Source organism: Theropithecus gelada, chromosome 14 (assembly GCF_003255815.1).
Source record: "Theropithecus gelada isolate Dixy chromosome 14, Tgel_1.0, whole genome shotgun sequence".
NCBI classification, from domain to species: Eukaryota; Metazoa; Chordata; class Mammalia; order Primates; family Cercopithecidae; genus Theropithecus; species Theropithecus gelada.
In genome coordinates this window covers 117,496,598-117,521,885 of record NC_037682.1, presented here as the reverse complement: position 1 = coordinate 117,521,885, position 25,288 = coordinate 117,496,598, and the positions used below count along the sequence as shown (strand labels likewise).

Here is a 25,288-nt window from a genome sequence, read left to right as displayed (position 1 = left end):
CCCCCCCCCACACAGACATCCTCCCCAACCCCATACACATGCACACACACACTCTCCCCAACCCCACACACACACACATACACCCTCCCCAACCTCGTCCACACACACACACACACACACCCTCCCTAACCTCCCCCCACACACCCTCTCGAGACCTAACCCCATACACACACCCACACCCTCCCCAACCCCATACACATACACACTCTCCCTAACCCCATACACACCCCCACACACCCCTCCCCAACCCCACACACACACATACACACACACACATGCTATCCAACTTTGATGTCATTTCTTTCTTTCTCTCACCAACCTCCTCAGCTGCCCAGAGGACAGTTACCTTTTCCTCGGCTCCACAGGTAGCTTGGTGCCCTGCAGGGTGCCAGGCGGCCCCTTTCCAATACCAGCCAGCGCTGCGATTTGTGCAGACCAGGCTCCGGCTGCGTTGATCACAATGGCGCATTCCACAGGCTGGTACTCCAGGCTGTGATCCATCTTCACCTGCGGGCACCAGAGAGTGAGGGGTGGGAAGACCCGGACCACATACCAGGCACCCTGAGAGGTGCACTGCTTCCTGGGCCTTAGTTTTACCCATACTGGAAAGTGGGTCAAAGAAGACCAAAACCAGGAGAGTCACTACCTTTCCTGTCCCTCCATTTTGGTAAAGGACATCACCAGACTAGAAACTTACATGGACTTCATGGATGCTTTTCAAGGTCACCATTTCGTCATTTGTGGTCAACATGCATTGAGATGAAGTGACAAAACCTGCAGAGAGGAAAATGAAAAATAGGCCTTGGAGGCCCTGAAAAGGAAGGAAATGGGGATTTCACTTGTTTCTTAAGGAAAGAAAGCTGGAAGGATGGGAGCTTTCCTACAGACACTGAAGCAAACAGATGAGGGAGCTGGCATGAGCTCGGCCACACTCTGACAGGACAGTGCTGAGGTGCAATCATCAAGCAGATCACAAGTCACAGCGCAGCTCAGTGAGGAACCCGGGTCAGGATGCCTAGGACCTGCTCTCAGGGCAGACCCCTTTCCCCCGCAGCCCTTTCTTAGCCTGTGACTGAGAAGGTAAGACCTAGTCTAGGCCTATGTCCCAGTCGCTAGAGGAAACAAGCTCAGACTCACGTGTCACCTCTCCCTGGCAGAAAAAGACTCCCATGGACGCGAGCTTTTGCCGAAGCCCGTGGAGCAGACACCAGGGGTCAAACCAACCTTCATTCTCCATCCCTGTGGTAAGAAAAAGAGAACTGTCACAAAGACAGATGAGGACTTCTGCTCTCGGATTGTATTTCCTGTGTCCCCAACCCCTCTCGAGGGCTTGTAAGCCAGGAAAGGTCATCCTGACCAACTGAACCACAGAGACAAAGCCTGCTGAAGGATAGAGAACTAGCATGGCCCAGGGCAGTCCCCATGACACGGGAGGAAAGTGTTTCTCCTTCAGCTTGGCTGTGGGGTACCCGAGACTCCCAACCTGTGGCACCCCTTAGTCTCTACCTTCAGGAAAAAAGCTGTCCCCTCTGCAAGCAAGCCTCACCATAAGACGCCAGAGCCACTCCCTCTGTGTTTATCCAGGGAAACTTGTTCCGAAGCTGATCAGGAGACATCAGACAAACTTTGGCTCCCTCCTGTCTGAGATAAACGTGTGGGTCGGTGTATGTGTGTCAGAGAGGAGAGTGTGCAGAGGGGTGAAGTATGGACCCCAACCTCACAAGTGGGGAGTCCAGCTCAGTCATGTCACTTCTCTGCCCTAAATGCCCCTATTTTTCCTCACTGTTGAGTGCCTGAAGACCAAACCTCCTAGTCAGGCTCTTCAGCCTTGACTGCCTTTCCTTCCCTACTCCCTTGTCTCCTTTCAGCACACAGAGCTCCCTGCTATCCCCGTCTATTCCATGACTTTTTTTTTTTTTTGAAATGAGTCTGGCTCTGTCGCCCAAGATGGAGTGCAATGGCGCGATCTCCGGCTCCCTGCAACCTCCTCCTCCTGGGTTCAAGCGATTCTCCTGAGTAGCTGGGATTACAGGCACACACCACCACACCTAGCTAATTTTTGTATTTTTAGTAGAGATGAGGTTTCACCACGTTGGCCAGGCGGGTCTCGAACTCCTGACCTCAGGTGTTCCATCTGCCTCAGCCTCCCAAAATGCTGGGATTACAGGCATGAGCCACTGCACCCAGCCTGTTCCATTAACTTTCACAACAAGGTGGTAACCTTGTTCCCTCCACTCCTGCCTGGATCCACCTCCTCTCCACTCCTTTTACAATCCTGTTCCTGAGTACAGGTATCTCCTCGGGGACACTGTCCCCCAGAGCCGCCTCATAGCAGAGGCACCAACAGAACACTCCCAAGCCAGACTGCTGGCTTCAAATAAAATCCCACTGCCACCACTTACTAGTGCCTTATGTCTCAGTTTCCTCATATGTAAAATGGGGATGTTCTGATGATTAAATGAGTTAATATCTGTACAGCATTTAGGACATTTATGTCACTGTGAGACTTGGGTGTCTGTTAAATAAACATAAAAATAAAGCCTCCGGCGATATTGCATCACAAAGATGCCCACCCTCACCTGACCACGAGAGCAGGGGTTGTCAAATCTGACCTGCTGCCTGTTTTCGTAAATGAGCCACACTCCTTCATTTGCGCTTCTGTCTATGGCTGCTTTCATACTGTGATAACAGAGTGGTTAGAACAGACTGTACGGCCAGCAAAACCTAAAATACATACTATCTGGCCCTTTACAGAAAAAGTTTGCTAACTCCTGACTTCAGGTTCTTGTTAAAACCCAGATTTGTGGGCTCCTTCCCTAGAGAGTCTAGTTTATTAGGTCTGGGATGTGTTCCAGGTGGTTTTCATGCTCTGACAAATTAGGAAGCACCTGGCAGTGTTTTGTCCATATCCATGGTACAGCACTCCCACGGGGCATTGCAGGTCTGTGTATTTCCTTCCCGACACATTGAGGTCCTAGACCGCAGGGATCTGTCTTATCAACTCCGCTTTCTCACTTCCTAATCTGGTGCAGGAGCCACCCAACACCTTTGGCTGCAAAGCAACTGAGAGGCCGTGCCAGGCACCCACTTCTGCACTTTCACGTTGCTCTCCATGGCTGCAGCATCCTTTTCTGAAGCCAGCAAGAGGTAGCCTGAGGGGTTGAACTGGAGGTCCAGCGGAGGGGCATTGGTTACGGCCAGGTACTCCTGCGTGCAGAGAGAAGCTCCTGAAAGAGACTGACTTAAGGATGCAAGGAAGAGTTTTCCGCCTTCTTCCCCCACAGCTCCCCAGGCTCAGTGCCCCAGACCTTGAGGCACCCACCACTAGGAAGAAAGGCCAGGGCCCCCCACTTCTTGTTGACTGACCCATTCTTGCTGTCTGGTTACCTTGCTAGCTGGGCTCCTCCCCACTCTGGGCTAAAGGAGGGGTTACCACCCCAACATCCCAAATATCATTGCACCTACATTGATGTTCCGTAGAAAGCTGGCTGAAAAGAGGGAGAGCTGGATGTTCTCAGGCAATGAGAACTGCTGACAAATCCCACCCACTGAGAGCCCAGTGGAGGCCTGTGAATACTGTGGAAAGACAAGAAAAGTTGAGGTAACCTATCACAGAGTACTGCAATGAAAGCTTTGAGCTATACACCTAAAGTTGAAGGGGAGTCCTATTTGCAAGTCTATAATCTAAGACCCATGCATATGTCAACTTGAAGGCAACAGTGTTTAAAATCATTAGTAGCGGATGTGCAGAGAGGGTCAGTCATCTGGAAAGAGCTGACACAGTGGTACAAAATGGTAATGGCCTGGAAGTCCAAGGGCAGATGATTAACATTTGATCTACCATTTGGAAAATGAAAGGTTATGACTGAAGTAAAGTAGCAAGATTCGTGGCTAGCTGGCAATGCAAATGGGAACATCTAAAGTGCAAAAACCAGCCGGGTGGTGGCTCATGCCTGTAATCCCAGCACTTTGGGAGGCCAAGGCGGGCAGATTGCTTGAGCTCAGGAATCCGAGATCAGCCTGAGCAACATGGCAAAACCCCATCTCTACAAAAAATACAGAAATTAGCCAGGTGTAGTGGTGCATGCCTGTGGTCCCAGCTACTCGGGAGGCTAAGGTGGGAGGACCACTTGAGCCTGGGAGGTGGAGGCTGCACTGTACTCCAGCCTGGGCAACAGAGCCAGACCCTGTCTCAAAATAAATAAATACAATAAAATACAAAAACCTCACAAGTAATGGGACCTGAATGAAGCAAGTTGAGGGCAGGAAATGGTGGCTCATGCCTGTAATGCCAGCACTTTGAGAAGCCAAAGCAGAAGGATCACTTGAGGTCAGGAGTTCAAGACCAGCCTAGGCAACATGGTGAAACCTCATCTCTACTAAAAATACAAAAAATAGCTGGGCTTCATGGTGTGTCCCTGTAATCTCAGCTACTCAGGGGGCTGAGGTAGGAGAATCACTTGAACCTGGGAGATAGAGGTTGCAGTGAGCTGAGATCGTGCCACTGCACTCCAGCCTGGGCAACAGAGCAAGACTCTGTCTCAAAAAAAAAAAAAAGGAAAAATCCAATATTATGAAATCTGCTTTCAAAAGAATAAACCTTATTGCCAACCTTCCTGGTTGGACCGAGGAAGATCCTAGGACAATTTCTCAACAAGGTCCAAAGCACAATCTCTGCCCATTGGATCTCCTGAGATTGAGGTCTTCCCCTCCTCTCCTTCCCTTGTCCCTAGGGTCCTTAATAAAATGTGAGTCATCTTTCTTGCCCCACTCATGACTCTGCCCTACCCCAGGCCTCACCGTGTGGTCCCGTTCCACCACTAGCACCCGCATACCACCTTGTCGGTTCTCCAGCTTCTTCAGCCAATAGGCCACAGACAAGCCAAGCACCCCACCTCCCACGATCACCACATCCGAGTGCTCGGGGGGCAGGTGGCTGGTGTCTGGCAGTAGATCACGGGGCGTTCCAGGCAGGATCGACTTGATCTTCTTCTTAATCTCGGACACCTTTCCATCCCAGTCTGTGGGATGTAGTTAGGGTCAGAGGGCCACACATTTCCTTCCCACATGGTTGGGGGGTTGGAGAATGGACACAGGAAAAGGTGAGCTAAACAGACACATGAATTGGCAGTCCCCACTGTCAGTCCGTCTCATAAGGTCACCTTGCACCCGACAGTGTTGCCACAGTTTTCTGAATAGTCCACATACCATCAGTCTCCCTTTTCATGCATTGTGCCGAGCACTGCAAGATTCAATTTCCTAAAATTAATTTTCTACATTACCTCCTGCATACACCTCTCCTGATCCCAACTCACATGTTCAACTGCACCGTCATCCCCACTTGGGTCTTCCAGGCCTCTGGACCAAGAGGCTCCGGCACACCCCAAGTCACGGCACCCTCTGAAGCATGGCACCTCTAAGCAGCACCTTATCCTGGATATCCATCGCCACAACGAAACCTACATTTATATCCTATCTATAATCAAGTCCTGAGGGCTCTAGTTTCCAAGTAACTCCTCAATCTGTCCCCTTTCTTCCTCTGCCACCATCATCCTAGGCCAAGCCACTATCATCTCTCAACTGGACAAATGCAAAAGCATCCTAACTGTTCCCACTCATTCCCCACTTCCACCCCACCCCCTGCTGCGAACATTTTTACAATATAGCTAGAAATATCTTTTCTTTTCTTTTTTTTTTTTTTTTTTTTTTTGAGACGGAGTCTCGCTGTGTCGCCCCGGCTGGAGTGCAGTGGCGCCATCTCGGCTCACTGCAAGCTCCGCCTCCCGGGTTCAAGCGATTCTCCTGCCTCAGCCTCCTGAGTAGCTGGGATTACAGGTGTGTGCCACGACGCCCAGCCAATTTTTGTATTTTTAGTAGAGACGGGGTTTCACCATGTTAGCCAGGATGGTCTCGATCTCCTGACCTCATGATCCACCCACCTCGGCCTCCCAAAGTGCTGGGATTACAGGCTTGAGCCACTGCGCCCGGCCTAGAAATATCTTTTCAAAACACAAATTTAATAAAAAACGCTCTTGATTAAAACCCTTCAGTGAGTTTCCATTACTCTAAGAACCAAAGTCCAAAGTCGTAAACAGAGCCTGTAAGGTACTGCACAATCTCGCTCCTGTTCATCTTATCCTCCCCTACACTCCAGGCCCTTTAGTTCCTTGATGGCACCTTATTTCCTCCCACCACGGGGAACCTACACGTGCTCTCTGCTTTGAAACTGTGTCCACTTCCTTGCCTAGTTAATTCCTTGCTCGGAAAGCCTTTCCTGACCCCCAGACCAGCTCAAACTCTACATGGTCTTTTGGACACAATTGCAGCTTTGAGTTTGTATTGTTACATACTCTAAAATCCATGAGGGGGTAGGCTGTGTTCACCTTCACCACTGAATCTCCAGCCTATGTCAACACCCGGCATATTTTAAGTGCTCAGTAAGTACCTTAAATAAATTAATCATTTTGCCATTTCATACCTCACTCAAACTCTTCTCAGCAGCACTGCAATCTTTCTTTGGTCTGGCCTTAGCTCACCTGTCCACACTACATTTCATGCTACTACTCACACTGTCTATCTAGATGGCTTTTGCTAGTTCCTTGCATAAGAACAATATTTTTCTCCTAATCTGCACTCAATTATTCAGAGACAGGAACACACACCTTTCTTAAGCCAGTAAACATCCTTCAAGGCTGATCTCAGTTCCCACCTGCTCCATGTACTTCCACCATTATACTAGCTAGCAGTGCAAAGCATTCTTTAAGTTGAGTTCTATCCAATCTTTTTTTTTTGAGATGGAGTTTCGCTCTGTCGCCCAGGCTGGAGTGCAATGGCGTGATCTCGGCTCACTGCAACCTTCGCCTTCCGGGTTCAAGCGATTCTCCCGCCTCAGCCTCCCGAATAGCTGGGATTACAGGAGCCCACTACCACATCTAGCTAATTTTTGTATTTTTAGTAGAGACGGGGTTTCACCATGTTGGTCAGGCTGGTCTCGAACTCTTGAGCTCAGGTAATCCACTCGCCTCGACCTCCCAAAGTGCTAGGATTACAGGCGTGAGTCACTGCGCCCGGCCTCTATCCAGTCTTGAACTGGCCTACTGTCTATTGAAATTTTCCCTCTCTAGGTACACTCTAGCCATCTTCCAGGACATTCACTGAATCCCGTCTTCTCTTCACTCCTTCACCGCAACAGCACTAAGTACAGCATCCCGAACGCGGGCAGGACTTAATGCACATCTGTACCACCTATCAATCAGTCTGACTGTAACCGGAAACATAGAATGATGTGAGATCTGCCACCTGAGAAGGGCTGCCTTGGGAGCCATACACCTGCACCGCCCGTACAAGCTCTGGTAGGCAAGCTTACCCCCTTCCCCAAGCCGACCCACTGTCCTGCCAGTGTGGGCCACGGTTTCGGGTCCTGAAGGACACACAGTCGGAGGTTGGGGACACCCCAGAACCACAATACCCTCCGTCGTCCTCAACTTTACCCAGAGAAAAGCCTCCTCTGCGAGTGCCTGGCCTCCGGGTCAAGAGGCCCCGGCCCAAGCCGTGCAGCAGAACCCTCCGAATCATGGCCCCTCTGAGACCGGCACCCTCTGAGAGCCGCACAGCTGCCTCGCTATTATCCCAGCCGTCACTGCTCCGCGCCAAACGCCATTCAGACGAGCGCGCCAATTGGCCAGTGGCCCTCAGGGCTCCGCCCCCCACGCTATAGGTGACCGTCTCCCCGTGACCTCTCCGGGAGCCCCGCCCAGGCCTGCTCCCACCCGCCATTGGCTGGCCTTGAGATACGTCAGGCCTGCGCGCCCTCGGGCGGAGATGGGGAGGGCACCCAGCTTTCCGAGCGGAAGTGCGTTGAGCCGGTTTCCGGGGCCGCTGGTGTGACGTGTCCCGCGCTTGGCGCAGCAGGAAGCGGCGACTATCGCGGCCTGAATTCCCGGCGCCGGCCCCAGCTCCTCTGCCGCTGCCGCCATGCTCGACTTCTTCACCATTTTCTCCAAGGGTGGGCTTGTGCTCTGGTGCTTCCAGGGCGTTAGCGACTCATGCACCGGGCCTGTTAACGCGTTGATTCGTTCCGTGCTGCTGCAGGTACCGCCCCCGTGGGATCAGAACTCCAGGCTCTTCTTTCCTGACCCGATCCATGGTCCCTTCGATTCTATTCCGCGCCTCCTCCCACCCTCCCCGCCCACCTCAAACTGGCCACTCACGCGTAACCCGGGCTCCGCTTCGTTTTCTCGTCCCCTTCAGAGTACCCCACAACTTAGTGACGACCCCCACTTCGGCGTCTGGACTCTAGCCGAATTCCGGCGCCTTTGGTATTCCCCTCCGCTCCCTCTATTTATCCCCAGCAGCTTGGTTTTGTTGTTTCGAGGCTAGGTGAAATAACAGATGGGAAAACACCTTTACAAAACTGAATGCTGTATAGCTGCTAATAATCTGATTGTTTATATGACTACTTTCGTTTTGGCTCCTATGTGCCTTGCTGCCTCTCACCTCCTTCCCCCAACTTGGTTATCTTCTTTCATTTCTGGTGGAATGCCAGAGAGAAGTGCCCCAGCATCCTCTTGTCCTGGGGACAGATTTGAGTTTGAGGGAAATGTCTGGCTTTTTCCCAAAGGTAATCCAAACCCAGGGCCCAAACCTGGGTTTTCTGGGGATAGTCTGAACACTGAGACATACTCTTTCTCCAGGAACGGGGAGGTAACAACTCCTTCACCCATGAGGCACTCACACTCAAGTATAAATTGGACAACCAGTTTGAGCTGGTGTTTGTGGTAAGTGGGATGTTGTAGAGGGACGATTACATTGTTAACATAGTCCTGATTATTAAGAGAACTCTGATTAATTGCAGCCAGTGTATATGATGACGTAACTGAAAAAACGAGAAAGGTAGATGGGGGAAAACAGCAGCTACTGGGCCCAGGCAGGGAGCTTGGCTGCCTGTCAGGACAGGGAAACCGGCCAGGTAGCTGAACTATCTCTGAAAGCCAGGGTTGAGTTGGCGTCCCTCCATTCTAGGCTGGCATGTAAGCAGATCTGTTGGCTCTGTTTCTTCCCCTAAACAGGTTGGTTTTCAGAAGATCCTGACACTGACGTATGTAGACAAATTGATAGATGACGTGCACCGGCTGTTTCGGGACAAGTACCGCACGGAGATCCAACAGCAAAGTGCTTTGAGTTTATTAAATGGCACTTTTGATTTCCAAAATGACTTCCTGCGGCTCCTTCGGTGAGAGGCCTGCCTTCTCTAAAATCAATTTATTTCCCTGATTTGATGATCTCTCTGAAGGTGGTTCAAGGGTGGTAAATTGGTGTGTTCAAAGACATTCCTAATTTGCTCCCCAGTTCTCATTGGCCTCTTAGGTGTGAGAGTCCTTTCTCTGGACTGTTATTTTTCCTCCTGCACGGGGTAGAAAGATAAACCATTCTCTTTTTTGTTTAGTGAAGCAGAGGAGAGCAGTAAGATCCGAGCTCCCACTACCATGAAGAAATTTGAAGATTCTGAAAAGGCCAAGAAACCTGTGAGGTCCATGATTGAGACACGCGGGGAAAAGCCCAAGGAAAAAGCAAAGAATAGCAAAAAAAAGGGGGCCAAGAAGGAAGGCGAGTTTGAGTTCTTTGGATACACTGGGACGTGAAAGGTGTTAAGACAGTGCTAAGGACTGAGGTGTTCCTTCCTTCTGTCATTGCTTGCCTCCTTCTCACTCAAATGCTCACCATCCTATAATCCCCAGGCCTTGTGAACTCCAAGATGTTTGGTCCAAATTTCCTTTGAACAATTTGGAAGACTTTTAGCCATTGTCTAGTGGTTGAGATTGTCTTTTTTTTTCCTTCAGTGAGTTTTTTCCCAACAGGTTCTGATGGTCCTTTGGCTACCAGCAAAGCCGTCCCTGCAGAAAAGTCAGGTCTTCCAGTGGGTCCTGAGAATGGAGTAGAACTTTCCAAAGAGGAGCTGATCCGCAGGAAGCGAGAGGAGTTCATTCAGAAGCATGGGAGGGGTATGGAGAAGTCCAAGTGAGCACTCTTTCTTCAGTACTCTCAAAATACTGTTATCTAGACATGATGGGTGCAAGGGAGTTCTGGTCTCCGGCTCATGTTTCCTTTCCTGCTTCTCCACCATAACCTGTTGCAGCAAGTCCACGAAGTCAGATGCTCCAAAGGAGAAGGGCAAAAAAGCGCCCCGGGTGTGGGAACTGGGTGGCTGTGCTAACAAAGAAGTGTTGGATTACAGTACTCCCACCACCAATGGAAGCCCTGAGGCTGCCTTGTCTGAGGACATCAACTTGGTAAGAGGCAACAGGGGTCAAAGTGAAGGTTATCTTTAATAACAAATTGGGAGGAAGTAGAGTGTGGGAACATGATACTTGGATTTGAATGAGGGGTAAGTTATACTTGGAGCTTCCCCAAATGAAAGAGATAGAGCAATGTGGACTTTTTCCTCAGAGACCTTAGTGTTTCTGACCCCATCTCCTTTCTCTGTATCTTCCAGATTCGAGGGACTGGGCCTGGGGGGCAGCTTCAGGATCTGGACTGCAGCAGCTCCGACGACGAAGGGGCTGCTCAAAACTCCACCAAGCCTAGGTAGGGAGATTTCAGGTGGCGGGGTGGCATATGCATCTGCAAAACTGGTAAGATACAACTCCCACCTACTCGCTCTATGTATATTTGTCATCTCCTGTCCCTGCAGTGCGACCAAGGGAACACTGGGTGGCATGTTTGGTATGCTGAAGGGCCTTGTGGGTTCAAAGAGCTTGAGTCGTGAAGACATGGAATCTGTGCTGGACAAGATGCGTGATCATCTAATTGGTAAGCTCTGAGGACCGGGCTGACTCATGTTCACGGGATACAGGTAATTGAGCGCAGACTCACCTAGCGTTTCTCACCTGCACAATAAAGACTGGTTGTTGCTGACATGGAACTGACCTACCTGTCCCCCTCCTCAGCTAAGAACGTGGCTGCAGACATTGCCGTCCAGCTCTGTGAATCCGTTGCCAACAAGCTGGAAGGGAAGGTGATGGGGACATTCAGCAGTAAGTACTGCCCTAAGTGAGAAAGTGCTTATGTGTACCAAGAGGTTAAGTGCATAGACCTCCGTTCTTACGAGGTATGTGACTTTTGGCAAAATCCTTAACCTCTAAACCTCTGTAACCTAGATTTTAAGGGTTATTGAGAGGATTAAATGAGTTAGTCCTTGTAATGTGCGTCTGTTCTGGATTTCTGGGAAAAGAGTCTAGTTAACTGTCTTAGTCCCCTTAGCTCAGAAAGGTGTTAGGCATTTTTGAGAGCATTCTTTACACAGCTGCAAACGTCCTCCACCTCCTCTTTCAGCGGTGACTTCCACAGTAAAGCAAGCCCTACAGGAGTCCCTGGTGCAGATTCTGCAGCCACAGCGTCGTGTAGACATGCTCCGGGACATCATGGACGCTCAGCGTCGCCAGCGCCCTTATGTCGTCACCTTCTGTGGTGTTAATGGAGTGGGGAAATCTACTAATCTTGCCAAGGTCAGTGCAGTTCCCCAGCCTGTCGCTGATATTTGTGTACTTCTCGTGTCTCAAAATCCTGGCTTTAGGTGACTTTTCTCACTTCTTTTTCACAGATTTCCTTCTGGTTGTTAGAGAATGGCTTCAGTGTCCTCATTGCTGCCTGTGATACATTTCGTGCCGGAGCTGTGGAGCAGCTGCGTACACACACCCGGCGTTTGAGTGCCCTACATCCTCCAGAGAAGCATGGTGGCCGCACCATGGTGCAGTTGTTTGAAAAGGGCTATGGCAAGGATGCTGCTGGCATTGCTATGGAAGCCATTGCTTTTGGTACAGTGCACGGGAAGTCGGGGGGCTTATTTGGGGTCCCTTTTCCTCCTTTGGTTCTCTTGGAATTTGCAGATCAGGCTTGTGCTACTACAGACTCATTAATTACAGTAAAAAGTCAGATCAGTTACTTGCCATGCTCTGCTTTTGGGTAATAGATATAGTTGCAGGCAAAGTTAATACACCCTAACCAAAGAAGCCTGAATTTGGTCACCTTTATCCTGTTATCCTCCTTTTCCTGAACATGTTTGGTGATGGCCAAGCATACAATCAAGTTTGTCTCACATTACCTTGGAACCAAATCCAGGGCCCAAGACAGTGAACAGGTAGCCAAACTAGGATTTTCTGAAAGGAAGCTGGGAATGAGATTAGTTGTAGTCCAGGTTTTCAGAGTTGACCACTTTCTTTCTTTAGCACGTAACCAAGGCTTTGACGTGGTGCTGGTGGACACGGCGGGCCGCATGCAAGACAATGCCCCTCTGATGACTGCCCTGGCCAAACTCATTACTGTCAATACACCCGACTTGGTGCTGTTTGTAGGAGAAGCCTTAGTAGGCAATGAAGCCGTGGACCAGCTGGTGAGAGTGTGGGCCCAGTTCCCTTTACAACTTAAGCTTTAGTCAATGTAGATGGTTCTTACACTTCTGTCACCTTTTTTCTTTCCAGGTCAAGTTCAATAGAGCCTTGGCTGACCATTCTATGGCTCAGACACCTCGGCTCATTGATGGCATTGTTCTTACCAAATTTGATACCATTGATGACAAGGTAAACATGAGACTGGAGGGTGGAATGGGCATCCTCCACAAAGGAGCTGAGGCTGCAAGGAAACCTTGGCTCCAGCGCTTCCTGTTCCTGAGAGGGCGAGTGAAAAGTGGGCTCGTGTTGATTGGCTGTCCCCTTTCTCCACTTAGGTGGGAGCTGCTATTTCTATGACGTACATCACAAGCAAACCCATCGTCTTTGTGGGCACCGGCCAGACCTACTGTGACCTACGCAGCCTCAATGCCAAGGCTGTGGTGGCTGCCCTCATGAAGGCTTAACATGGCTCTTGCCCAATACCAAATCGCCGCTTTCCCCACAAGCCCTTCTTCCTGTATCAAGAATGTGCTTTAGAGTATGTGAGCAACTTGTCTTCAGTGTAGTACAAAGGCAGAGCGAGGGGGCTTGTGGCTCCTTCCAACCCCATTCCCCGTTCAGCACAGCCGCCATCTGCAAGGAGGGCCTAATCATGTTACAATCACTGCCCACTGACCCTCTCCCAGCAGGTCTCCCCCTTCCTACTCAGGCACCCCCTTCACTCTGCCTAAAGACTCAGTCTCATTACAGCTTTGACCAATGGTTGGAACCCAACACCGGAGCTTTGCTAATAATTAGTGTGGTCAGGAGCCGTCTGAGCCTAATGAGTCCCAGCTGCATTAGGTTAAGAGACGCTTCCAGAGCCAGCGCCAGGTCTTGAATGGCACCTCTCCCTAGGATACACAGCCTGCAGGTCCCCAGGACCTGGATGACACCCGCCTCACTGTGGCAGTGTATTGCCTGTTAATTGCTGCTAATTCTAATTCTGATGATGATTCCTACTCCATTGTTTACCCCAAAGCCTCAGCTAGGCTGGAGTGATTTGTTACAAATGAGCAAAAGATGAGTCCCTGCTTCCCTCAGAAATAAAGGGAGGTGAGCTGCAGGGTTGCATTGGGCTTCTCGGCCTCCCAACTCTTCCCATTCCCAGAATCCAGAAGTCAGCTTTGCATGTTCCCCTTCCTGGGAGGAAACCAATTGTGAGAAGGGTATATGTTGCCCCCTCCCCTCCCATCCTCCTAAGCAGTCCTGGCTTTTCCTCATCACTCCCCTCTACAGTGCCTGGTAGACAAGTGCTACGTTGAAGAATACAAACCTCTTGTTAAGACTTGTCCTGTAGCTTGATATTACAGATGTGCTATTAGTGCAATAAGGTGAAGGCTGTCTGCCCAGAGAAATAAGTAATTTATATAAGAAAATAAATTTCATAAATAAATTGCCTTTTAGGTCTTGGAGTTCTTTTATACAGGATTCAAAACTAAAATTCCACCACACACTAACTATAGTTGTAGGGCTTATATATGGTCAGGACAACAGAGCAGAAGTTTACTCCAAGGAATCAGGTAAGTAAACGGTTGTCCTAAGAATGAGATCACCCCAAGGTGAAAGATGTCAGAACCTTTAAAATTGGGGTTAGTAAAATGAAGCTTATTAGTTAGTGCCGTGATGCAGGTTAGAGTCTTCTACAATGACTCTCAAAGTAGAGCCAGGGTCCTGGCAAGTAAATGAACAAGCTTTTAATACAGCTCAGTTATGTAAAATACTGTACACTGTAAAAGATCTAGAAAACTAGAGCTTCAAGTCATGTTTTAAAAAAGCCATTAAGCTTAATTGAAAAACCAAGTATAGAGTACAAAACTGCAACAAGAGCCACAGTGATTCCATGGCATCTAGACCCCGAGTCCATGCAGAGCTGCAGCCAGTCAGTGGAGGTATCACATTGGTGTGCTGTGCGGACACAAGCATGTCCAGCCTGGGGAGTGGGTTGGGAGCTGCATTTGGGTCCTGCTGTCACTTTTATTCTTGAACAGGCAGCAGAATATCAAGAACCAGGTGGTATGAAGGATTACGCTGGAACATTCCCCCCTCTTCTACCCCGCCCTTCAACCTCTGGCTATTGTTACTTTCTGGGAGTTGTGTTGGGTTCTTGTAAGTTTATTTGTTAAACACTGTCCGTGGTAGGGCCTTACAGCTTGGTCTAACGGTGGTGATTTCTCTAGCTCGCTCATGTACTACAGCCTGTGGGGAGAAAGAAAAGAACAAAATGAAGTTTCACAACACAGGTTTATGCATCGGAAGCTGCAGATACTTAAGTCAATCCTAACCCTTCAGAAGGCAAGACAGGAGATGCTAGGAATCTTGTAATTTATTTAAAATTTTATTTACTTTTTAGAGACAAGGTCTTTCTCTGTCACCCAGGTTCAAGTACAGTGGCACAATCATAGCTCACTGGGCTCAGGCAATCCTCCCACCTCGGCCTCCTGAGTAGCTGGGACTGCAGCACACACCACCACACCTGGCAGTGTTTTAATTTTTTTTTTTTTTTTTTTTTGTAGAAATGACATCTAGCTATGTTGCTCAGGCTGGTCTCAAACTCCTGGGCTCAAGCAATCCTCCCACCTCGGCCTGAATTGCTGGGATTACAGGCCTGAGCCACCACACCCAGCAGTACTTCTTTCAAAATTAACTGATCATTTCACTACATTGTAATAGACTTGACAGGAAAAGATAGAATCGTTAATGGGTAGGAGAGGAAAATCATTCTCTATAGTGTTTTTTGTTTTTTGTTTTTTTGTTTTTTTTTGAGACGGAGTCTCGCTCTGTCACCCAGGCTGGAGTGCAGTGGCCAGATCTCGGCTCACTGCAAGCTCCGCCTCCCGGGTTCACGCCATTCTCCTGCCTCAGCCTCTGGAGTAGCTGGGACCACAGGCACCGCCACCACGCCCGGCTAGTTTTTTGTATTTTTAGTAGAGACGGGGTTTCACCGTGTTAGCCAGGATGGTCTTGATCTCCTGACCTCGTGATCCACCCGCCTCGGCCTCCCAAAGTGCTGGGATTACAGGCGTGAGCCACCGCGCCCAGCCTATAGTGTTTTTTTTTAAATTTGGCAATGTGAGGTTCAAAGTAACATTCTCTCTAGTCTTAACCAAGGACCTAGAAAGACTTTCTGCTACAGAGTGATAAATAGTAGAATAGGAAACAGTATACCTCTTATTTCACTGTGTGCTGCAGATGAGCCATTTAGCTGACCTTCTCTCACCATCCCTGCTAAACAGAGGACATCAGCATCAGACATTGGACTGAAAAGCTAAAACTATTAATAGCAAAAAGAAAACTAAAGAGATGAGGATATATGGTATGCTTGAAATGGATGGCATTTAGAAATGAAACAATCATTGAGAAGAGAAGGAGGCAGAGAGGATAAACTGGAGTAGTCTTTAGACTTGCATTACCTAACAGGGAAGCAGTGAGTTTCCACAGTGCACTATGATTGCTTGTAGACAAAACATTTTATATACAGGGAACATGTGTCTGCTGTCCCTAAACAGTCAGAGGACCAAGTTCAGGTAAAAATTCAATCTCACCACGGATGGGCAAATGGCATGTGAGGGAGCAAATTCAAACAGAAGAGTGAAAAGTAGCAGAATACTCCCACAATATAAAATACGGTAGCACTAGCCATATGCAGCTACTTAGTTTCAAATTAAAAATTTATTTCCTCAGTCACGCCACATTTCAATGGTGCAGCAGCCACATGTGGCTCCTAACTATGATACTGAACAGTGACGATTATACAGTATTGTTATGACTGCAGAAAATTCTACTGGATAACACTGGCATAGATAATAGTTCGGAAAAAGTAAAAAACTGAACACATGGAAGAAAATAGTCATTAGAAATATGGTCAATTAGAGTATAAACAGGCATGATACTCAAATATACACATTGGTATTACCCTCATAGAAAACAATTTAGCAATATATATCAATTACTGAAATGTTCCTGATCTTTGACCTGATTACACTGAGAACTCATCAAGGAAATTATTGGAAAAACCGAAGGGATACAGATGTTATTTTCACAACATGACTTACAAAAAACTGGCAAAAAAAAAAAAAAAAAAAGATCAGACATTGCCTAACAGGAATAATTAGGTAAACTGTAACAACCCTACCAGAATATAAAAGTCAATTAAAATAGTGGTTACGAAGACAGGGATGTGGGAAAATGTATGATCCACTACTAAATTTTAAAAGGACCGAAACTGTATATTTTGTTTACAACTATGAAAAAATGCACAGGGAAAACTTCATCAGAGAGGTACCAAGGCCAGGTGCCGTGGCTCACACCTGTAATCCCAGAACTTTGGTAGGCTGAGGCGGGAGGACTGCTTGAGCTTAGGAGACTGAGAACAGCCTGGGTAACATAGTGAAACCCCATCTCTACAAAAAAATACAAAATTTAGCTGGGCATTGTGGTACGTGCCTTTTAGTCTCAGCTACTTGGGAGGCTGAGGTGGGAGGATCACTTGAGCCCTGGGGAGGTCAAAGCTGTGGTAAGCCATGACTGTGCCACTGCACTGCAGCCTGGGTGAAAGAGCAAGACCCTGTATCAAAAAGAAATAATAAAATAAAAATAAAAAGGGTTGGGCATGGTGGCTCACGCCTGTAATCCCAGCACTTTGGGAGGCCAAGGCGGGTGGATCATGAGGTCAGGAGATGGAGACCATCCTGGCCAACATGGTGAAACCCCAGCTCTACTAAAAATACAAAAAATTAGCTGGGCATGATGGCACACACCTGTAGTTCCAGCTACTCAGGAGGCTGAGGCAGGAGAACCACTTGAACCCAGGAGGCGGAGGTTGCAGTGAGCCGAGATCACACCACTGCACTCCAGCCTGGCGTCAGAGCAAGACTCCATCGCCAAAAAAAAAAAAAAGTACCAAAACGATTGCTTGTATGGTAATGGATTATAAGAATTGTTTTTCTTTTTCCCATTGCTTGATTTTTCTTTTTTTTTTTTTTTTTTTTTTTGAGACGAGGTCTCGCTCTGTCGCCCAGGCTGGAGTGCAGTGGCCGGATCTCAGCTCACTGCAAGCTCCGCCTCCCGGGTTCACGCCATTCTCCTGCCTCAGCCTCCCGAGTAGCTGGGACTACAGGCGCCCGCCACCTCACCCGGCTAGTTTTTTGTATTTTTTTAGTAGAGACGGGGTTTCACCGGGTTCGCCAGGATGGTCTCGATCTCCTGACCTTGTGATCCGCCCGTCTCGGCCTCCCAAAGTGCTGGGATTACAGGCGTGAGCCACCGCGCCCGGCCTGCTTGATTTTTCTAAAATATGCATAACTACACACTACAGAATCCTCTGAGGACAATTAATATCCACTATGCAAAAGCGAGTATACAACACGACGCCAGGCACATAGCAAATGCTCAGTGTTAAAAAACAAAACAACAGCAAAAGACCTGTAAACTCTTACTAGTCTATATCGACAGAGACTCAAAACATTATGCAAGGGTGAAAGATAAGGTTGGCTTGTTTCAAAATGAAATGATGTTTTCACCTGAAACTGCTCTACTGCATTCCACGTGACAAACTCAGCTGACCATTCCCATCCAGCACTCTGGCCGTACTGAAAATCCGATTGTTTTGAAAGATACAGAACACCTTAATGACAGGTTAACTCTGGGGAAAGCTACTCTGGTGGGAAGCCTACACAGCTAATAACAGAATTTGTGCCATTCCACAGTAGCAGTTAAGGTTCCTTAGAGCAATCTTAGTGCACTAAGGAACCTGACTGATTCTTTGCTATGTAATGCAACAGTCTAACGACATATTTTTTTTTTTGCTAAGATTTAGTGCAACAGAAACAGTTATCCAGAGGGATTTTGCTGTTTTAAATTTTAGCATCTTTCCTCAGCATACAGATCAAAAGAAATACGTAGAACTTGGATATGTATCTCTTGCTAATGAAAACAGAATATATGCAACAGAAAAGCCTACTCAAAGTCTCAAGTGTGGGCAAACAACTGCAGAAGAGTCTAGAACACTGCAGGACACCAGAAAAACTCATTTCCAACAAAGAATAGTAAATAGTTTTCACAAATGAGACTTGTTCACGTGGTGATGGCTTTTAAAAGTCTGGTTCCATCAAAGCATAGCCATGGAAGAAGCTGTATAATTTTTCATTACAGGAGAATTCTTTCTACTTGAAGCCATCTGATTCAGTTAAGAAATCCGGGGATGATTTGATTTAGGAAAACTGCTTTTTGTTTATTAAATTACCTGTATGTTCTTTATTTTAAAAACGGGGTCTTGCTTTATTGCTCAGACTAGTGCAGTGATGCAATCATAGCTCACTGCAGACTCCAACTCCTGGGCTCAAGTGATCCTCCTGCCTCAGCCTCCCAAGCAACTGGATTACAGGTGTGTGCCACCACACCTGGCTAATTTTTTGCAGAGACAGGGTCTCACTATGTTGCTCACACTCATCTTCAACTCCTGGCCTCAAGTGATCCTCCCACTTGGGCCTCCCAAAGTGTTGGGATTACAGGCCAAATTACCTGTACTTTTGCCCTCCTAAGATGCATTCAGGTTGACAATGAAAATATGTAAGTTTTCAGGAAATATTTTGTGTACAACAGCAAAGTTTTTTCGGAATTAGATGGATGAGTACAACTAGCCATACTCTGGAGCCTGGCAATGTGAGGTTTTGAAAAAGCATTCTTCAGTTTAGCTGATACCAAAAATGTCTGTGTTTTGTGCGGTTACTGGGAATTTGCCTGCAGCCACTAATCAGCTGAATCTTTAATCACCATTTTGCTCTTTATTGTTAAAATGTGGAGGTAAAATATCAAGTGAATGATACCTCTATCCTCTGACTTGAATACCACCATTATCCGTTTCCAAACAGCATTTCTAAAAGTTAGTTTTCTGCTTGTACAGATAATACATAATCATCATAGAAAATGCCAACACAGAAACCAAAAAATCAACACTTTAAATCCTATTACATAAAGATAGCCACTTAATTTAGAAAACATTCCGGATATATTTCCATACTCACCAAAAAAAAAAAAAACTGTACAATTCTATATGAATGTAGGTGACCATGGTGTTTACAACCTGCTTTTTCTTCCTTTACCCATATGTCTTTTTTATGGCAATGAAAACATTTTCCCTTTTATGGCTTCATTGTATTTCATCAGTTAAATAAATACTGGGATATCTGTAGAATCTCTCTACTAATTTTACGTTCCTTCCAATTTTTTGCCACTACATTCAATGGAGACTACATTCCCACATATGCATCTTTGTACATATGTGGTGATTGTACAATCATCCAATTATATCCTATGAGAAATTTCTTCTAGGACAAATTGTTTTGATGGGATTTCTGGGTCAAAGATTTGAAAATGTTTATTACATCCTCTAAATTTATGGTTATAAAGGTTGTACTGACTTCACCTTTCCACAGATACTCCATGAATGAATTTATTTTCTACAGCCTTAGCCAAAACGGAGTGATCTTTCTTCTCTATTTTGTAATCTAAATTCGAACTGCATTTCATTGATAACTAGTGAGGCTGAACATCTGTTTTCTTCAATCTTCCTATGTCTATATTGAACGGCTCGAGCATTCCTTTCTGTCTGTTTTCCCATAATCCAAATGGCACTTTAGTCTAACCTGAAGACTGTGGCCTCCTTTACAATTTGGTCAGTCATTACATTCCTCATCTTGGCAACTATTTTGCCCATCACAAATACACCAATGGCTGAAGAGCTGTTGTTCTCTGATTCCCCTCAGCTTCAAAATGCATCTTACCTGATCTACCCCTTGTGGAGATCTCACATGTCAGTCGCTTGAAATATTCTGGAAGATCGGCAAAGTCATTTCCATAGGAGATGACTTTAATCCCCTTGTCCAGCATGTTTTCTCGAAGCTTTTTGAACTCATCTACGTCTCCTCTCCGAACCAGCATGAAATGTTCTAGGTCAGATTTATGCTTGACAGCCTCCAGGAAAAGGGCCTGGAAAGTGGTGTCATCCACAGTCCAGCCACAGCCCAGGAAGAGAAATGACTTGTTTTCATAAAGTTTCTGAATCTCTCTCTTGAAGGAAAAGATACAACATATTGACATTGTGAAGATACACTCAAGGCAGGTATGAACCAAGAAGGTCATGCGACATTGAGCAGACTATGATGACCAATTAACCAAGACTTATATGGGTTGGTATGTCCCATCAAGCAGTGGGATCTCTCGCTTATTGCTGTAACTTGATGATTGGTCTAAAATTTTATCTTTACCTGGCATTCTTCTGTAGGCTCTCTAATAAAGGTTTCATAGAGCTGGTGTCAGTGTACTGGTCCAGTAGTTTATTTATTTTTTACATTTTATATATTTTTTGAGACAGAGTCTCACTGTTACCTAGGCTAGAGTGTAGTGGTGTGATCTTGGCTTACTGCAACCTCCATCTCTCCAGTTCAAGTGATTCTCGTGCCTCAGCCTCCTGAGTATATTACAGGTGTGCACCACCACATCCAGCTAATTTTTGTATGTTTAGTAGAGACGGGGTTTTGCCATGTTGGTCAGGCTGGTCTGGAACTCCTGACCTCGAGTGATCCACCCGCCTTGGCCTCCCAAAGTGCTGGGATTACAGGTGTGAACCACTGCACCCGGCCACTAGTTTACTTTTTTTATTTTTATTTCATTTCTGAGACACAGTCTTGCTTTGCTACCTAGGCTGGAGTGCAGTGGCATGGTCTTGGCTCACTGCAACCTCCTCTGCCTCCCAGGTTCAAGCGATTCTCCCGCCTCAGACTCCCAAGTAGCTGGGATTACAGGCACCACCACCACACCCAGCTAATTTTTCTATTTTTAGTAGAAACAGGGTTTTACCATGTTGGCCAGGCTGGTCTTGAACTCCTGACCTCAAGTGATCTGCCCGCCTTGGCCTCCCAAAGTGCTGGGATTACAGGCGTACTTTTTAAGATTTCTGTGCCCAGAGGTCATTAGGTAAAGAGGTCTTCATATATCTTAATCCTTCCATTTCTGGACCATATTTGCCTTTTTTTGTCTTACAAACTGAACTGTGAGTCACCGGAGAAGATAATTCCATCATCAGATTTGCTCAAGGAAAGGCGTTTGATACTTAGAACATCAGTATGTGTGTGTATATATTTATACACACAAAAAAACACAGAAATGACTCTGCCTAAGGGATCACTCACTGTCAGAGATGGATGCAGTTATGGCAGATGTTGGGAAAGAATGGGTAAAAAAAAAAAAGTCCCTTGTGCTTCAGACAATACATTTTCTTGGTCTTTTGCCTTATTGTTTAAAGATGCTATATTCTATGTGACACAGTCCTGAAAATAGCAAACAAGATTCTTAGAGCTGGGGGACAGTGAATACTTCTGGTTTGAACATGTTTATCTGAACAAGTCGAAAATGTGCATCACAGAAGATCAGTAAGCTTTCCACAAAGAGTAAGTGTGAATGAGTGTGGTTAATTCAATATAAGCCCATTGCCATTTATACAAAGTCTCTTTAGAATGTATTCTCTACTAGTGGTTGGTTTGTAAGAAGCTGCCTCAATTATTTCTGACATAGAGAGGGCTATTAATAAACCAAATGATGATAAAGGTACCAATGTATCCTTTGTATGGGAAGATGATGCCAATGATGGCATGCCATCTGCTGGCTGTCAATTAAGTACAAACAAGGATCATAGAGTTTGATACCTTAAGAAAAGTTCTACATCTCCTACAATAGCATGCACACTGACAAGTTAAAAAGCACAGGAAGAATGTCTGACTTTCCAGTTTCTTTCTTTTTTTAGAGATAGGCTCCTGCTCTGTCACCCAAGCTGGAGTGCAGCAGCTCTAGATATAGCTCACTACAGCCTTATATTCCTAGTCTCAAGTGATCTTCTTGCCTCAGCCTCCCAAGTAGTTGGGACAGCATGTACCATGATGCCTAGCTAATTTTATTTTTGTAAAGACAGTCTCGCTACGTTGCCCAGGCTGGTCTCGAACTCCTGGCCTCAGGCGATCCTCTCCCCTTGGCCTCCCAAAGTGTTGGGATTATAGGCACGGGCCACTGCTCCTAGCCCCTGACCTTCTGTTTTCACTTAATGAAAAGAAGATGTTTCCCTTTAAGACCTATGGCATATTTAGAGAGATTTCCCAGGAAGGAGTTCCTGAGACCAGCAAGATCGGCCCCACTCACCATGACTTCAGTGTTCCTGAGCACATTCTGATATCCAGCTGGATGAAGGACAATGCCACTAGGGTTGGTGTAGACTCCATGAATATGCAACACGCTCAGCTTCCGCTTCTCCTGAGCCCACTCTAGGACCTGCACGACACACACATAGCCCAACCAGCTTGGCAGGGCTGGGCACCTGTTTAAAGGTCACAACGGGCAAGAGGCTGTTTGGAGGACTAGACTTCTGACATAAACTCTCTAGCTTCATGATCTAGGACATGAGTGCAAAACCTGATGTGGTCTAAGTTTCCACTTCCAGAATGACTGTCAAGAATGATGACAGCAAATTTGGTGATTTCTCTTTGAAAGTAACCAACAGGCTGGGCGCGGTGGCTCACGCCTGTAATCCCAGCACTTTGGGAGGCCGAGACGGGCAGATCACGAGGTCAGGAGATCGAGACCATTCTGGCTAACACAGTGAAACCCCGTCTCTACTAAAAATACAAAAACTTAGCCGGGCGAGGTGGCAGGCGCCTGTAGTCCCAGCTACTCGGGAGGCTGAGGCAGGAGAATGGCGTAAACCCGGGAGGCGGAGCTTGCAGTGAGCTGAGATCTGGCCACTGCACTCCAGCCTGGGTGACAGAGCGAGACTCCATCTCAAAAAAAAAAAAAAAAAAAAGAAAGTAACCAACAAAAATTACAATTTGTTATAATTTGCAGAAACAACAGGGACCCTTTGTACTGGTGACATGCGTGAGAGCTATGGACAACTGCTTCAGTGATTGCTCCAAGAAATCAAGCCTCTGCATCCAGGCCGTTGTGTGGCACCTCTTCGCAGTGACTCCAGGCTAACCACATGGCTTGCTTTTAGCCAGTGGGATACTAGCAAACACACACAAGCAGAAGCTTGATAAGTGTTGGCACAAGAAGTCTTACTCCTCTTGTGTTACTTCTGGAATCCAGCTGTCATGTGAAGAAACTGAAGAAGCCTGGGCTAGCCTGTTAGGACATATGTGGCCTGGCCAACTGCTTGCATTAACAGACATGGAATTATGGTCCCCTTATATCACTCAGCCCTGGTGCGGCCATCAGATGTCTGCAGGTATGTCAAGAGGCTGCAAAAATCAGCAGAAGAAATGCCCAGCTGAGTCACTGAGCCCAGTTCAAATTGTTAATGTACTTTATCATGGGCAGACAAGATATTTGTTGTTATAAGCCACAAAGTTTCAGGGCCATTACTTGTACAGCAATAGATAAGTGATAGAAAAATCACTTCAGTCACCTCTGAGGAACCTAAAAGGCTGCCAGCGAAGAATAATCATGTAGACGACAGTGAATGCAATAGCCACCTGATTCCATGGCTCCATTTTCCCAAGGACTGGAGACAGCATACATTTATCCTTATCACCTTTTGGAGAAATAGGCTATGAATCAGGAAAGTAGTCAAGAGGCACAGAGATTTAGAATTTGAATGTTACTAGGCCCCATTCTGACTACCAGTCATTGTCTTTAACCATTAGACTACAACACTGCCCCTAATGTGGGCTGAAAATACAATGCAAATCTTGAGGCCCAAGGATGAAATGAGAAGGAAAACATCAAATGTGATAGATATCCTCAGCTTTTAAAAGGTCCTTATGCTTCTGATATCCATGCACATACTTGGTCATAATCTTTGGAAATTTTATCACAAACAGCATAGAAGCTACTTGAGCTGCTAGTTTTAAAATTTCAATCATGTGTTTGTTTATTTTTAGACAGAGTCTCGGTCTGTCACCCAGGCTGGAGTGCAGTGGCACAATCTTGGCTCACTGCAACCTCTGCCTCCTGGGTTCAAGCGATTCTCCTGCCTCAGCCTCCCGAGTAACTGGGATTACAGGCGTGCACCACCATTCCCAGCTAGTTATTGTATTTTTAGTAGAGACAGGGTTTCATCATGTTGGACAGCCTGGTCTCAAATTCCTGACCTCAAGTGATCCATCCACCTCAGCCGCCCAAAGTGCTGGGATTACAGGCGTGAGCCACCGTGCCCAGCCTATTTATTTTTGAGACATGATTTTACGCTGTCACCCAGGCTGGAGTGCAAGAGTGCGATCACAACTCACTGCAGCCTTGACCTCCTCAGCTCAATTGATCCTCCTGCTTCAGCCTCCCAAGCAGCTGGGACCACAGGCAAACCAACATGCCCAGCTAATTTTTAAATTTTTTGTAGAGATGGGGTCTTGCTATGTTGCCCAGGCTCATCTCAAACTAGGCTCAGGTGACCCTCCCACCTCAGCTTTCCAAAGTGCTGGGGTTATAGGCCTGAGCCGCTGTGCCCAGCCTAATCACTTACTAATCAAAAAAATATTTACCAAGCACCTAACTCTGTCATATTTGAGACATGAGGGTTTTATCTGAGCTATGAGGGTAAGAAAGACTAACATGATACCTGTCCAAGTGAAGTTACTATTCCTATGGGGTAAACAGTCAGAAAACAGATAAACGGCCAAGATAAAAACTGTGCTGGGCATGGTGGCTCACGCCTGTAATCCCAGCATTTTGGGAGGCTAAGGTGGGCAGATCACCTGAGGTCAGGAGTTCGAGACCAGCCTGGCCAACAGGGTGAAACCCTGTCTCTACTGAAAATACAAAAATTAGCCAGGCGTGGTGGCAGATGCCTGTAATCCCAGCTATTCGGGAGGTGAGGCAGG

At 46.9% G+C, this 25,288-nt stretch overlaps 3 protein-coding genes across 10 annotated transcripts in view; 1 reads left to right on the top strand and 2 right to left on the bottom strand.

The window, feature by feature from the left end:
* The window catches only part of FOXRED1 (FAD dependent oxidoreductase domain containing 1), a 10,086-nt gene extending 2,300 nt beyond the window's left edge, over window positions 1-7,786 (bottom strand). For 2 of the 4 annotated variants that reach the window (XM_025356674.1, XM_025356675.1), the window contains exons 1-8: window positions 7,491-7,786; window positions 4,801-5,021; window positions 3,466-3,576; window positions 3,089-3,207; window positions 1,547-1,641; window positions 1,138-1,239; window positions 698-774; window positions 347-507 (exon numbers count right to left, since the gene is read on the bottom strand). In XM_025356674.1, coding sequence (XP_025212459.1) covers window positions 347-507; window positions 698-774; window positions 1,138-1,239; window positions 1,547-1,641; window positions 3,089-3,207; window positions 3,466-3,576; window positions 4,801-5,021; window positions 7,491-7,776 — 1,172 coding nt within the window. In that variant the 5' untranslated portion in view covers window positions 7,777-7,786. Of the gene's footprint in view, window positions 1-346; window positions 508-697; window positions 775-1,137; window positions 1,240-1,546; window positions 1,642-3,088; window positions 3,208-3,465; window positions 3,577-4,800; window positions 5,022-7,366 lie in introns of all 4 variants that reach the window. The other 2 variants (XM_025356676.1, XM_025356677.1) reach the window with 2 other exon arrangements.
* Window positions 7,787-7,797: 11 nt separating this feature from the next.
* Window positions 7,798-13,826, top strand: SRPRA (SRP receptor subunit alpha). Of its 2 annotated transcripts, XM_025356672.1 has the most exons (14): window positions 7,798-8,091; window positions 8,694-8,777; window positions 9,069-9,232; window positions 9,446-9,606; window positions 9,858-10,017; window positions 10,136-10,289; window positions 10,493-10,584; window positions 10,691-10,809; window positions 10,947-11,033; window positions 11,332-11,504; window positions 11,600-11,813; window positions 12,225-12,388; window positions 12,477-12,575; window positions 12,722-13,826. In XM_025356672.1, the coding sequence occupies exons 1-14, from the start codon at window positions 7,975-7,977 to the stop codon at window positions 12,848-12,850; spliced, it is 1,917 nt and encodes a 638-aa protein (XP_025212457.1). In that variant the 5' UTR covers window positions 7,798-7,974; the 3' UTR covers window positions 12,851-13,826. The 2 variants fall into 2 exon arrangements, with proteins under 2 accessions (XP_025212457.1, XP_025212458.1); XM_025356673.1 differs by lacking the exon at window positions 8,694-8,777.
* FAM118B (family with sequence similarity 118 member B) overlaps window positions 13,827-25,288 on the bottom strand; it is a 51,708-nt gene continuing 40,246 nt past the window's right edge. The window contains exons 7-10 of one of the 4 annotated variants that reach the window (XM_025356682.1): window positions 22,617-22,745; window positions 20,210-20,495; window positions 15,594-15,650; window positions 13,827-14,624 (exon numbers count right to left, since the gene is read on the bottom strand). In XM_025356682.1, the coding sequence (XP_025212467.1) occupies window positions 14,611-14,624; window positions 15,594-15,650; window positions 20,210-20,495; window positions 22,617-22,745 (486 nt within the window). In that variant the 3' untranslated portion in view covers window positions 13,827-14,610. Of the gene's footprint in view, window positions 14,625-15,593; window positions 15,654-20,209; window positions 20,496-22,616; window positions 22,746-25,288 lie in introns of all 4 variants that reach the window. The other 3 variants (XM_025356684.1, XM_025356683.1, XM_025356685.1) reach the window with 3 other exon arrangements.

Bases quoted from the DNA above. Each gene is read 5' to 3' on its own strand.
- SRPRA (XM_025356672.1), top strand. From the start codon at position 7,975: ATGCTCGACTTCTTCACCATTTTCTCCAAGGGTGGGCTTGTGCTCTGG. The intron at 8,778-9,068 runs GTAAGTGGGATG...TCCCCTAAACAG, and splicing joins AGTTTGAGCTGGTGTTTGTG to GTTGGTTTTCAGAAGATCCT. The intron at 11,505-11,599 runs GTCAGTGCAGTT...TCTTTTTCACAG, and splicing joins AATCTACTAATCTTGCCAAG to ATTTCCTTCTGGTTGTTAGA.